General features: G+C 35.4%; 1 protein-coding gene across 1 annotated transcript in view; it reads right to left on the bottom strand.

Moving 5' to 3' along the window:
* Positions 1–1,013: 1,013 nt before the first annotated feature.
* Positions 1,014–15,470, bottom strand: part of LOC123540528 (exostosin-like 3) — a 41,597-nt gene continuing 27,140 nt past the window's right edge. Inside the window, exons 9-10 of the mRNA XM_045325619.2 lie at positions 15,340–15,468; positions 1,014–14,174 (exon numbers count right to left, since the gene is read on the bottom strand). Coding sequence (XP_045181554.2) covers positions 13,965–14,174; positions 15,340–15,468 — 339 coding nt within the window. The 3' untranslated portion in view covers positions 1,014–13,964. The remainder of the gene's footprint in view (positions 14,175–15,339; positions 15,469–15,470) is intronic.

Genomic DNA, 15,470 nt, shown 5'->3' on the forward strand with positions numbered 1-15,470 from the left:
ACTGATTTCCTCACCTCTGATCATTGGTTTCCTTCAGGACTGATTTCCTCACTTCTGATCATTGGTTCCTTTCAGGACGAATTGCCTCACCTCAGATCATTGGTTCCCTTCAGGACTAATTGCCTCACCTCTGATCATTGGTTCCCTGCAGGACTAATTAACTCGCCTTTGATCATTGGTTCCTTTCAGGACTAATTGCCTCACCTCTGATAATTGCCTCACCTCTGATCATTAGTTCCCAGCTGGAGTAATTGCCTCACCTTTGATCAGTGGTTCCCTTCAGGACTAATTGACTCGCCTTTTATCATTGGTTCCCTGCAGGACTAATTGCCTCACCTCTGAGCATTGGTTTCCTGTAGGACAAATTGCCTCACATCTGATCATTGGTCCCCTGCAGGACTAATTGCCTCACCTTTGATCATTGGTTCCCTGCAGGACTAATTGCCTCACATCTGATCAATGGTTCCCTGCAGGACTAAATGCCTCACCTCTGACCATTGGTTACCTGCAGGACTAATTGCCTCACTTCTTATCATTGGTTCCCTTATTCAGCGACAAATCACTAGATGAGATATATTATTTCTTGGTTCCTTTCAGGACTAATTGCCTCACCTCATTTCAGTGGATCCCTTCAGGACTAATTGCCTCACCTCCGATCATTGGTTCCCTGCAGGACTAATTGCTTCACCTTTGATCTGTGGTTCCCTTCAGGACTAATTTCCTCACCTTTGATCTGTGGTTCCCTTCAGGACTAATTGACTCGCCTTCGATCATTGGTTCCCTGCAGGACTAATTGCCTCACCTCTTATCATTGGTTCCCTTATTCAGCGACAAATCACTAGATGAGATATATTATTTCTTAAATTTAACATTGTCTACTGATTTCCAGCTCAGGTGAGTAACTTGCAACCATGTGGGACTCTTCTTTTTCAAGAAAGTATTTCAAACTTTTGTCAAATATGTAAGCATAATTACAACTTGAATAACACTAATAAAAGAAAAACAAAAAGAAACATGTTTCAAAATGTATTTTCATGTTGTTTTTTTTTATATAAAAATATGAGATCTACTCAAATAATCATTGTAGTATAACAAAGCAAACATAATATACAGAAAACTGTAGAATAGTTACTGGCAAAATTCCTAAAGGTCCTATAATATATGTGACAGTACTTGTCAGTCCATGGCATTTACTTCTGACTTCATGTCTTCCTAAATTACTGCATCAGTTAAAGGGGAACCCAATTTCTACTTATATTAACAAATGGACCAGTTTTTTTGTCAAGCCCTGTGTCTCATTCCCATCAGTTCAATCCATCTAGTTTGTTGTATATAGTTCTAGTTATAAATCTCTAGTACAACATGGCCAGCCTTAAATGGCTGTTGTTACATAAGTTACAATGCACATATAAATTCATTGAATGAAATGTTTATAGACAGTATTTATAAACAGAAAACAAGAGGGCTATGAAGGCCATGTATCGCTCACCTGACCTATTAACCTAAAGATCATCAAGATTAACATTCTGACCAAGTTTCATGAAAATATGGTCATAAATGTGGCCTCTAGAGTGTAAACTAATTTTTCCTTTAATTGGACCTAGTGACCTATTTTTTGACCCCACATGACCCAGATTCGAACCTGACCTAAAGATCATCAAGATTAACATTCTGACCAAGTTTCATGAAGATACAATCATAAATCTGGCTTCTAGATCGTTAACAAGCTTTACTTTTGATTTGACCTGGTGACGTTGTTTTTGACCCCACCTCATCCAGATTTAAACTTGGCCTAAAGATCATCAAGGTTAACATTCATTAAGATATAGTCATAAATGTGGCCTCTAGAGAGTTAACAAGCTTTACATTTGATTTGACCTGGTGACCTAGTTTCTAACTCCACTTGACCTAGATTTGAACTTGACCTAAAGATCATCAAGATTAACATTCTGACCAAGTTTCATTAAGATATGGTCATGAATGTGGCCTCTAGAGTGTTAACAAGCTTTTCCTTTGATTTGACCTGGTGACTTAGTTTTTGACCCCACATGACCCAATATCAAACTTGTCCAATATTTTATTGACGGTAACATTCTGACCAAGAAATATTGGACGGTAACATTCTGACCAAGTTTCATTAAGACTGGGCAAAAATTGTAACCTCTAGAGTGTTAACAGTCAAATTGTTGATGATGACAGACAAAGGGCGATCACAAAAGCTTACCTTGAGCACTTTGTGCTCAATCGAGCTAAAAACACAAAATAAATTCATCAAGCTGTTCCAGTTTTTTTGAGTAAGGTGATACAAAATACGCAACAGATTAAACTAATAGCAAGGGAAGATATATACAGTCAAACCTGTGCTAGGCAGCCAGCCAAGGGAGCAATTTAATTTAACTGCTTAAGACAGGTTGAAATCAGAATAAAAAGTCAGTTTGTGAAATTTGCTGACTGGCTGCTTTAGGCAAGAGACTGCTTACTACAGGTCACCATTTAAACAGGTTCGAATGAGCCGCACCAGGAGAAAACCAACATAGTGCATTTGCGACCAGCATGGATCCAGACCAGCCTGCACATCCGCGCAGTCTGGTCAGGATCCATGCTGTTCACTAATGGTTTTTCTAATTGCAAAAGGCTTTAAAAGCGAACAGCATGGATCCTGACCAGACTGTGTGGATGAACAGGCTGGTCTGGATCCATGCTGGTCGAAAATGCACTATGTTGGTTTTCTCCTGGTGCGGCTCAAATGTATATTTTCAAATCAGTAGTACATGTTATAATTTTTTTCTAACAAGCGCAGCAAGGGAAGTGCTAAATAAACCTGTACAAGTAAAAGCTTGGTAAATGTATATACAACTATTCAATATCAACTGACATGTGTAAAATACAACTTTGTTTTTACAACCAATCAGCATACAACATACTAAAAATTTTAATTTGGCTTACCAACTGAATGGAAGAGTTCCACCTATTTAAATTAATATTTTGTTTATTGGGTACATTGGTTATATCTGCTTATAGGTAGTTAGTCAACGTCATTTACATATCTGACTTATGTGCTCCATCAGTATGAGTCATTGATCGATCCATCTTTTTTGTAACAAGGTTTTTTAATATATGTTTTTATTTTTCTGCTTTTGTGTTCTGTGCCATTTTTTCAACTGTATTTCAGTATGTTACACCAAGCATTTTTCCTGGATTTTGTACAAGTACAAACATGTGTATTGCAAGTAAATGCCAACTTCTCAACATAAATCAGAGGTGTAGAACGAAAGGACTTCAGACACAATATCTTATATCAACATAATTGTCTCGCCCTGCAATCAAATCAAAGACCCCATGATCCGTAGAGCTGCACTCTCCCTGTTGATCTAAGCATTTCATTGGTTTCTCTTGAATATAAGACATTTAACTGCTTTTGAGAAAATCATTTGCAATTAAATGATATATAATGTAACCAAGTTACCATTTCATTCATCTTTTCCATCTTAGGTCTTTTTTTCTCTCAATAATTTCACATCAAATAGAACACTTATTGATAACAAGAGGACCATGATGGTCCTGAATCGCTCACCTCTTCCCACATGACCCAATTTTGAGTATGACGTCGTTTTTTCTATTATTTGACATAGTGACCTAGTTTTTGAGCTCATGTGACCCGGTTCTGAACTTGACCTAGATATTATCAAGATAAAAATTCTGACCAATTTTCATGAAGATCCATTGAAAAATATGGTCTCTAGAGAGGTCACAAGGTTTTTCTATTATCTGACCTATTGACCTAGTTTTCGAAGGTACGTGACCCTGTTTTGAACTTTATCTAGATATCATCAAGGTGAACATTCTCACTAATTTTCATGAAGATCTCATGAAAAATATGGCCTCTAGAGAGGTCACAAGGTTTTTCTATTTTTATACCTACTGGCCTAGTTTTTGACCGCATGTGACCCAGTTTCAAAATTGACCTAGATATCATCAAGGTGAACATTCAGATCAATTTTCATGAAGATCCATTGAAAAATATGGCCTCTAGAGAGGTCAAAAGATTTTAATAATTTTAGACCTACTGACCTAGTTTTTTGTCCGCAGCTGACCCAGTTTCAAACTTGACCTAGATATCATCAAGATGAACATTCAGACCAACTTTCATACAGATCCCATGAAAAGTATGGCCTCTAGAGAGGTCACAAGGTTTTTTTTTCTTTGACCTACTGACCTAGTTTTTTAAGGCACGTGACCCAGTTTCGAACCTGACCTAGATATCATCAAGGTGAACATTCTGACCAATTTTTATGGAGATCCATTCACAAGTATGGCCTCTAGAGAGGTCACAATGTTTTTCTATTTTTAGACCTACTGACCTAGTTTTTGACCGCACATGACCCTGTTTCGAACTTGACCTAGATATCATCAAGGTGAACATTCAGACCAATTTTCATACAGATCCCATGAAAATATGGCCTTTAGAGAGGTCACAAGCTTTTTCTATTATTTAACCTACTGACCTAGTTTTTGATGGCACGTGACCCACTTTCGAACTTGATCTAGATATCATCAAGATGAACATTCAGACCAACTTTCATACAGATCCCATGAAAAATATGGCCTCTAGAGAGGTCACAAGGTTTTTCTATTATTTGACCTACTGACCTAGTTTTTGAAGGCACATGACCCACTTTCGAACTTGACCTAGATATCATCAAGGTGAACATTCTGACCAATTTTCATGAAGATCTCATGAAATATATGGCCTCTAGAGAGGTCACAAGGTTTTTCTATTTTTAGACCTACTGACCCAGTTTCGAACCTGACCTAGATATCATCAAGATGAACATTCAGACCAACTTTCATACAGATCCCATGAAAAATATGGCCTTTAGAGAGGTCACAAGGTTTTTCTATTATCTGACCTACTGACCTAGTTTTTGAAGGCACGTGACCCAGTTTCGAACTTGACCTAGATATCATCAAGGTGAACGTTCTGACCAATTTTCATGAAGATCTTATGAAATATATGGCCTCTAGAGAGGTCACAAGGTTTTTCTATTTTTAGACCTACTGACCTAGTTTTTGAAGGCACGTGACCCAGTTTCGAACTTGACCTAGATATCATCAAGGTGAACATTCTGACCAATTTCCATGAAGATCTTATGAAATATATGGCCTCTAGAAAGTTCACAAGGTTTTTCTATTTTTAGACCTACTGACCTAGTTTTTGAAGGCACGTGACCCAGTTTCGAACTTGACCTAGATATCATCAAGATGAACATTCTGACCAATTTTCATGAAGATCTTGTGAAATATATGGCCTCTAGAGAGGTCACAAGGTTTTTCTATTTTTAGACCTACTGACCTAGTTTTTGATGGCACGTGACCCAGTTTCGAACTTGACCTAGATATTATCAAGATGAACATTCTGACCAACTTTCATAAAGATCCCATGAAAAATGTGACCTCTAGAGTGGTCACAAGCAAAAGTTTACGGACGGACGGACGCATGCACGCACGCACGGACGGACGGACGACGGACACCGCGCGATCACAAAAGCTCACCTTGTCACTTTGTGACAGGTGAGCTAAAAACACTGGTATTATACATCATCTTGAAGAACTCAAGGCTAAGTTGCAAGAATTTTTTTCAATCATTTAAAAATCTTGATTACTTCAGAATTTATCATCAAGAAGTGTTTTCCATCTTTCTGGACACAAGAAAGTTTTGATTTCATCTGTCAATGAAATGTTGGAAATCTTTCAGGATATCTTAGTCTTAGAGCAAAATTTTTGTCACAGTAAACTGTAAAATTTTGCAGATAAATATCTGAACACTTTCACATAGAAGAATTTTACACTTCAAAAACTACTAATACCACATTAAAGACTGCCTTCGAAACAAGAGCTGTCAGATGACAGCGCGCTTGACTATTTGAAGAATTGATTGAAGAATGGGGTCAAAATATTAATACAGATTTTCAGACAAAAGAAAACAAGAGGGTCATGATGACCCTGAATCGCTCACCTGAGTAGTATGAGCCACATGTTTAAAATGGCAAACTGGTGTTAAAATATTAGAAAGTAGGTCAGTAGGTCACATTCATGGTCACTGAAAGTCAGTTTCAAGATCAGTGTGCAAAACTGTACAAGTCATCCAAATTTCAAGGCTGCATCTTAAAATACAAGAAAGCAGGTCAGTAGGTCAAGGTCACAGTCAAGTGACCCCTAATTGCTTGGGGTCATCAGGTAATTATGAGTAAACAGTCTAGGAAATATGATCTGATAATTTTTGAATTTTTTTTATTTATTCCTATATAACTCATATAAAATGTGACCCCCTAGGCGGGGCCTCTTTTTACCCCAGGGGCATAATTTGAACAATTTTGGTAGAGGACCACTCGGCAATGCTACATACCAAATATCAAAGGCCTAGGCACTGAACTTTCAGACAAGAAGATTTTTATAGCTTTTTCCTATACAAGTCTATGTAAAACTTGGGACCCCCAGGACAGGGCCTCTTTTCACCCCAGGGACATGATTTAAACAATTATGGTAGAGGACCAATAGGCAATGCAACATAACAAATATCAAAAGCCTAGGCCTTGCAATTTCAGACAAAAAGATTTTTAAAGTTTTTTTCCTATATAAGTCTGACTAAAACGTGAGACCCCCGGGGCAGGGCCTCTTTTCATCCCAGGATTATAATTTGAACAATTTTGGTAGAGGACCACAAGGCAATGCTACATACCGAATATCAAAGACCTAGGTCTTGTGGGTTTAGACAAGAAGATTTTTAAAGTTTTTTTCCTATATAAGTCTATGTACAACTTGTGCCCCCCGAGGCGGGACCTCTTTTCACCCCAGGGGCACAATTTGAACAACCTTCATAGAGGACCATATGATAAAGTCACATGCCAAATATCAAGGCTCTAAGCCTTGCAGTTTTGGATAAGAAGATTTTTAAAGTTTTTCCTTTTGGTTGCCATGGCAACCACAGTTTTGCATGGAATTTAATTCTTTGAACAAATTTGAAAGGGGACCACCCAAGGATCATTCCTGTGAAGTTTGGTGTAATTCTGCCCAGTGGTTTTCAAGAAGATGATTTTTTTAGAAAACGTTGACGGACACACGACGGCCGACGCACAACGGACATTGAGCGATCACAAAAGCTCATCGCTAAAAAAAAAGTTTAGACAAACAATGTTCCTGTATTTGTGGATTTCGATAAGTCTTGTACTAAATGGCAATGTGTGACCATGACAGTAATGAAGTGTTCAAAGTTTCAAAGTCAAACAGTTTAAACAAAATATGGAATGGTATGAGAAACCTATTTCTTTGTCAAAAAAGGGCTAAACTGAGTTAAAGTCCTTGGCCTAGTTATGAAGTCTTGCCTATATAATGTAGACTGTGATGGAAAACAAGTGGTCAAAGTTTCAAAGCCATATGACAAACTGGTTAGGCAAAATATGGACTTGTATGAAAAATTTAACTGATTTCCAAGTCCAAAAAGGGCCATAATTCAGCCAAAATAGTTGTCAGAGTTATGTACTCTTGCCTACAGATGGAAATCATGATGATAAACAAGTGTTCAAAGTTTAAGAGCCATATGTCAAATAGTTTTGACAAAAAATGGACTTATACGAAAACAGAACCAATTTCCAAGTCCAAAAAGGGCCATATTTCAGCCAAAATAGATGATAGAGTTACATACTCTTGCCTACAGACAGAGACTATTATACTGAACAAGTGATAGAAGTTTCAAAGCCATATGTCAAACACTTTACACAAAATATGAACTGGTACTGGTAATTCTGCCAAAATCCTCGATGGAGTTAGGTGCTCTTGCCTATAACTGGACATGGTGATTAAACAAGTGTTGAAAGTTTCAAAGCTTTATCTCAAAAGACTTTGTCAAAATGTGGACTGGTACGAAAAACTTAACCAAGGTGTGACGCCAACGCTGTGGTGAGAAGGATAGCTCTACTTATTCTTCGAATAGTCGAGCTAATAGTAGACCACTTTTTACTACCCCTGAAAGTTTTTAAAACAATTTAAAAGTTACATCTTGATCTTTTTTTTTTTTAAAGTTAAGACAAAATTCACCCAAAACTCTTGTTACAAATTTGGTGGATCATACAGTAAGCTGGTTATTCTATTACAAGGTGTATATCAAATATTTAAGAGATTTAATAAATTAAACTGAATACAATATAAAATATTGTAAAAATAAATGAACATGTTTGCCATATCATCAGAAATAAAAATGCTACATCACAAAAAGCACCTTTTGAAAATAATACACATTAATATATAATTATTATATACCAATAACAAAATGAGCCACACCAGGAGAAAATCAACATAGTGGCTTTGTGACCAGCCTGCCAGGATGCGCAGGCTGGCTGGATCCATGCTAGTCACAAATGTACTATGTTAGTATTCTCATGGTGTGGCTCAAACATAGATTGACATCTATCACTGTAACACATCATTCAACAAACGAATGGTATATGGGCAAAATCCTAACAGAATAAAATGTTACCTTAATCTGGCAAAACTCAAACCAAATCACCCGTTTCATTGAACCAATTCTCAATTTTAGAATTATTAAATTAGTTTACTGGAAAATTAGGTATTTTCCTAATGCTAAAAGTAAGTGTTGTCTTTTTTCTTTTCAAAAACTGAAAATGATGCAGGCAAAGTTTAAATGACAATAAGTATATATTCACATACAGTCTCAAAACTTATTCATTACCCTTGACATATATCTCTATACAGACTAGAATTAAATGAAAACACTTCAACAAAATACATGTACATATTAAAAATGGACACATCTGTTTTATATAAAGTCAAGTCAAGTCAATATTTATTTATTGTCAGTAGATAAAATAACATTATAAACATAAGCTATGTATAGCTTTTGACTGACATAAATTCTTATCAAACTTTAAAGTACTTCTGCGTTTTAGGATCTTTTTTTTCTATATCCTGTAAACTCTGATTACCAGTGACACTTGTTTTTTTTTAAAGCCTTCTGAAATGAAAATTTAAACAAATTGTCTGTATATTTAGTATAAATATACAATGTATTCCATGATATGGTCAAGTGAAATGTATAGGCCTGTGTGTTCATTTTGTTTTAAGATACCACTGTTTAAGTTGATACACAGGTAAAATTGTGGATGAAAACATAAAATCCTTCAATTCATTTTAGAAACGAAATTTCTAACATTTTACTGCAATGCTTAGCTTAAATAGATACATAGTTTCTTACTTCCATGATGTTGAGCATCCATTATCCTGACCCACCCATGCCAGGTAAGGAATCACCTAAAAATTGCTATAAAATATCACATTCTACTTTTCTTTTTTGATCTTACTTATCTGTACTATGGAAAAAAATCTTCAAGTTGGAGATAAATCAAAAAGCAAAACACATACTGATATCAATATTGTAAGTATCGTATAAGGATAAATATTTTATCCCTTAAAATGTTACTACATGTATCATACATGGAAAAGCTTAAAAATACACAAATCAAACATTATATGAATTTCATTCTGACATTAAAAATGAAAGAAGAAATTCTTTATATATTTCAATACTTTCAAGAATGTTTTAAAAATGTTAATTTTCAAAACAAAACGTCAAAAATTTCATTTACAGATCTCTCAGAACACAAACATATTGACTTAATCACAAAAACAGAAAACTGTACAAATAATTTCATTTCATCATTACAAACAAAACAGTATTACAGTTATTTTATATAAACAAGTACACGCCAAATTACAAAGACTTCATCTAAGTGTAAAATTTCATTTCATTCTTCAAGTTTAGATTAAAAAATTATAAAAACAAGAGGACCATGATGGTCCTGAATCGCTCACCTCTTCCCACATGACCCAGTTTTGAGTATGACGTCGTTTTTTCTATTATTTGACATAGTGACCTAGTTTTTGAGCTCATATGACCCAGTTTTGAACTTGACCTAGATATTATCAAGATAAAAATTCTGACCAATTTTCATGAAGATCCATTGAAAAATATGGTCTCTAGAGAGGTCACAAGGTTTTTCTATTATTTGACCTATTGACCTAGTTTTCGAAGGTATGTGACCCTGTTTTGAACTTTACCTAGATATCATCAAGGTGAACATTCTCACTAATTTTCATGAAGATCTCATGAAAAATATGGCCTCTAGAGAGGTCACAAGGTTTTTCAATTTTTATACCTACTGGCCTAGATTTTGACCGCACGTGACCCAGTTTCGAAACTGACCTAGATATCATCAAGGTGAAAATTCAGATCAATTTTCATGAAGATCCATTGAAAAATATGGCCTCTAGAGAAGTCAAAAGATTTTAATAATTTTAGACCTACTGACCTAGTTTTTGACCGCAGTTGACCCAGTTTCAAACATGACCTAGATATCATCAAGATGAACATTTAGACCAACTTTCATACAGATCCCATGAAAAGTATGGCCTCTAGAGAGGTCACAAGGTTTTTTTATTACTTGACCTACTGACCTAGTTTTTTTAAGGCACGTGACCCAGTTTCAAATTTGACCTAGATATCATCAAGGTGAACATTCTGACCAATTTTTATGGAGATCCATTCACAAGTATGGCCTCTAGAGAGGTCACAAGGTTTTTCTATTTTAGACCTACTGACCTAGTTTTTGACCGCACATGACCCTGTTTCGAACTTGACCTAGATATCATCAAGATGAACATTCAGACCAATTTTCATACAGATCCCATGAAAAATATGGCCTTTAGAGAGTTAGCAAGGTTTTTCTATTATTTGACCTACTGACCTAGTTTTTGAAGGCACGTGACCCAGTTTCGAACTTGACCTAGATTTCATCAAGATGAACATTCAGACCAATTTTCATACAGATCCCATAAAAAATATGGCCTCTAGAGAGGTCACAAGGTTTTTCTATTATTTGACCTACTGACCTAGTTTTTGATGGCACGTGACCCACTTTCGTACTTGACCTAGATATCATCAAGGTGAACATTCTGACCAATTTTCATGAAGATCTCATGAAATATATGGCCTCTAGAGAGGTCACAAGGTTTTTCTATTTTTAAACCTACTGACCTAGTTTTTGACCGCACGTGACCCAGTTTCGAACTTGACCTAGATATCATCAAGACGAACATTCAGACCAACTTTCATACAGATCCCATGAAAAATATGGCCTTTAGAGAGGTCACAAGGTTTTTCTATTATTTGACCTACTGACCTAGTTTTTGATGGCACGTGACCCAGTTTCGAACTTGACCTAGATATCATCAAGGTGAATGTTCTGACCAATTTTCATGAAGATCTTATGAAATATATGGCCTCTAGAGAGGTCACAAGGTTTTTCTATTTTTAGACCTACTGACCTAGTTTTTGAAGGCACGTGACCCAGTTTCGAACTTGACCTAGATATCATCAAGGTGAACATTCTGACCAATTTTCATGAATATCTTGTGTAATATATGGCCTCTAGAGAGGTCACAAGGTTTTTCTATTTTTAGACCTACTGACCTAGTTTTTGAAGGCACGTGACCCAGTTTCGAACTTGACCTAGATATCATCAAGATAAACATTCTGACCAACTTTCATAAAGATCCCATGAAAAATGTGACCTCTAGAGTGGTCACAAGCAAAAGTTTACGGACGCACGCACGGACGCACGGACGCACTGACGCACGGACGGACGACGGACGACGGACACCGCGCGATCACAAAAGCTCACCTTGTCACTTTGTGACAGGTGAGCTAAAAATCACTGTACGTAATTCAACAATGGACAATTTTTCAGGCCGAAAAAGCAGTAAACGGTACCTGCTTTTTTGCCACATGATTAAAAATGAATTTAAAAACGCTGGCATAACATCTTGCACAGTTTAAGTAAGCCAATGCCCTTTCCAGCATTTTCGACCAGAAATACGGGTGGCTGGAATGCTAATGTATTATCAGTTAATACAGTTGAACTTGGTTCACACAAATTTGGCTAACTAGAACATCACCCTTCACTCCAACTCAAAATCCCTACATAATGTATATTTTTCAAACACCTTGAACTACAGAAAACTCAAACAAATTTGGCCATTCCCGTCGTGTTTAAGAGAACAAAGTTCGACTATGTGTTAAATGTTATATTTCAAACAATTCAGCTGTATTCTAGCTGGTAAAAAATTCATTAGGTTTAAGAAAGGTTAACAATACACAATAATATCTATAACCATCAGGAAATATTTTCAAAACGATTGTAAAAACAATTATATCATTCTATATACTATACACATTTTATAAACAATAGTATATATATTATTTATACATGATTTTACTGCATTATGACTTGAAAAGTTGACTGAAATATACCGGTATGCAAAAAATGAAGACTAAAATGCTGGTTTTTAGGGACACTTTTAAGCTACTAACAAGACATAACAACTAGCACACAGAAATCAAACTATGAAGTCTCTAGGTCATTATACACTGTGGCCATATAAAAATAGGGTAGAATAGAATAGAACTTCCATACATCTAATTTGTATACTCAGCCCTGGGCTTTCTCATGATTTTGGTAAATATGATCAATAAAGTGTTCAGAAAATTTGCATAATATACTGAAATTATAAGCATCTTACAAAAAAATAAGGTCTGTTGTGTCTCTATTTGACAGATGAAGAGTCTATGTACTTGCATACTGGTTGTATTAACAGTTTGATGAGGTATGGAGAAGAAGGTTTTAAAAAAGAAAGGCTCAGAGTTATACATGTTAACATACACGCAGGAATACAATCTTTATTTCAGTATGTGTCTAATGTGTTAAAATTCTCAACATTTCATGTTATTCAAACATTTCTATGGGACTTGTTAGAAATGTACTTGTTAAACCAATATATGAAGGTTTAAACAGGAACATTTACCTGAAGAGAACAATTCGATTAAAATTATTTGAAATTTTTAGCAGATGAAATTATTTGACAATTTTTAGCAGATGACTATCATTATGTATAAGGAATAATGTTTGCATACAAGTAATGAAAATCGCAATAACTCATATATGACAAATTTTTGTAGGTGGCAAGATAAGCATGTGATATCTATATGTAGTGGCAAATATTTGTAAATTGTTACCAAAGAACTAATTAATAAAAAATCTGCCTATACTGCAAATACAACTTGGGAACTAAAATGTTTTGTGAACATCATAAGTGTATAAAGAAAAAATATCAGGAATTCTTACTGTACTTCAAAAGATTTGTGTCGTTTGTCAAAAAAAAACAATTACATAGTTACACATTATAAAAAAAAATCATTTCTTATATCAATTACTATGGAAACTCAGATTTCATTTTAGTAACAATCTACCGTGAAATCATTCATATTCAATGTCGACTAATTTTTGCGGATTTTTAGTTCAGTCAATCCATGAAATTTAATCACAAGTAAAACTCCATTTCATTTTTTATTTAGAAATTAAAAATCTATGAACTAATATATAGATAGGAAGCAGCTGTTTTGATCAGTTGATCATAACAAAGAAACTTTGTGTCCACAAAATTGAAAACTGAAATTTTCTGGACACAAAATGAAATGATTTCACAGTATTGAACTAACAACTGATCTCGGAACAAAAATTATAGTAGCACTGGTGATACAGCATAAAGCAATCATTTAGTTAATTCTGATATTACCGAACTTGAAAGAAGTCCATTAACTTAAAGACATTCCAGATTATTTCATTTTACCATTAACCCTTACCATGCTGGACACAATTGATTCTGCCTTTGCGACCAGTGTATATCATGATCAGTCTGCACATCCGTGCAGTCTGATCATGATCTACACTATCTTTTTGGTAATCACCCCTTTTAACAGTTAATGGTACTGTCCAAATTGGAAGATGGACAAGTTCATTATAGAAATTTAGCAAGGTAAGGGTTAATACTTAATATTATATAAATTTGAAACATTTCTGCTTATCATGTGAGATCCTGGTCTTGAACAGAATAGAATCGACTCTGTACTGTGTGTACAACAGGGGCATATAACCATACACTTCAACAAGGAAGTTGATACATTTATGTCTTTCCTCAAAGTGGGATTCATCAAGGGCTAGTTGCTGGGGGCAACCAGGGCAGCGGAATGTCCATCTAGAGGTCACCTGAAACAAGTAATAAAGTTGGTCATCCATTACAATTGTAAAAAAAATAAATAAAGACAGCTTCTCCAGTTTTGCCCAACAAGTGTAATTAAAATTTCAAGATTCAAACATGCATACTTGTTTGTTTTTGTAATTGGCAGGTTTAAAGTGACATCATCTGTTTAGGTCACAAGGCCATGTGTGTGCTGAGTTACTTTTATGGCTGAAGAATGCCAAAGCGATTAACATGAATATAATAATGTCATGTTAAAAAAGTTTAATATCTATATAGTTACGATGTTTCTTTAGTATCTAACTAAAGTCAGTGTCCAGTTTAAGACAAAAGATCCAGTACTGAACTTGTCAGAGATTTTACTAACTTAAGGTAAATATTCTGACCAAGTTTCTTTAAGACTAAGACAAAGTTGTGACCTCTAGAGTCAAATTGTTAATGAAGCTAGACAGACATAGGACAATCACAATAATACACCTGGAGAGCTTTAAACTAAAGCCTTCTGAAATATCACTCCCATAAAAAATATACCTGTCAGTATATTCTTTTGGATTTTGTTAATAATAATGTCATGTCCATGCAATCATAGGCCATACTTCGACTTCACAACTAATGGTGGAAGAAGACCCCAAGTACACTTATAAGCATCACAACACTATTATTGGGTTTGTTACTGACCCTCCACGGAAATATGTAGGGTCAGTATGTTTTATAGAGGGCTATGCATACCCAATAACTGATTTGTTTTATTGACCACTTAATTACTTCTCCGAGTCAAGTAGGATAGCTCCCTCATTCATTGAATAGTCAACCTAAAAATGAAACGTTAAATCATAATCAAAGAAGAAATATAGAAGAATTTTTTCACCATTTTGAATTGCAAATCTCATGTAGGGTCACCCACTGACCCTCTATAGAAATATAGAGGGCAACCACGTGACACTACTCAACCAATGAAAGGGTTAGAATCTGGTGGGAGGTAAAACAACAACATTTTTCAAGCCAGCTGGATAGCTTCTTCACATGGAAAAACTTTTTACATTCAAAGCAAGGTTTTGAACCCACAGTAGTAAGAGGCAAGTGATGAGAAGTCAGCCAGCTTAGACACTCAAGTCACAGAACCCCCTAAATCTAAATGTTAAGAAAATTACCTATAAATCACAAATTACAAACCTTCACTGGAGGTTTCCTGGTAATATGGGATACAAGAAAATTCATGGCAATGTCTTCACAGTTCATATACTCATCCACTTTATCTCTAACTGCTTGAGGCATTGTGTAACTATAGAGGTAGGCATAATACT

This window comes from Mercenaria mercenaria, chromosome 16, assembly GCF_021730395.1.
Source record: "Mercenaria mercenaria strain notata chromosome 16, MADL_Memer_1, whole genome shotgun sequence".
In the NCBI taxonomy this organism is placed as follows: domain Eukaryota; kingdom Metazoa; phylum Mollusca; class Bivalvia; order Venerida; family Veneridae; genus Mercenaria; species Mercenaria mercenaria.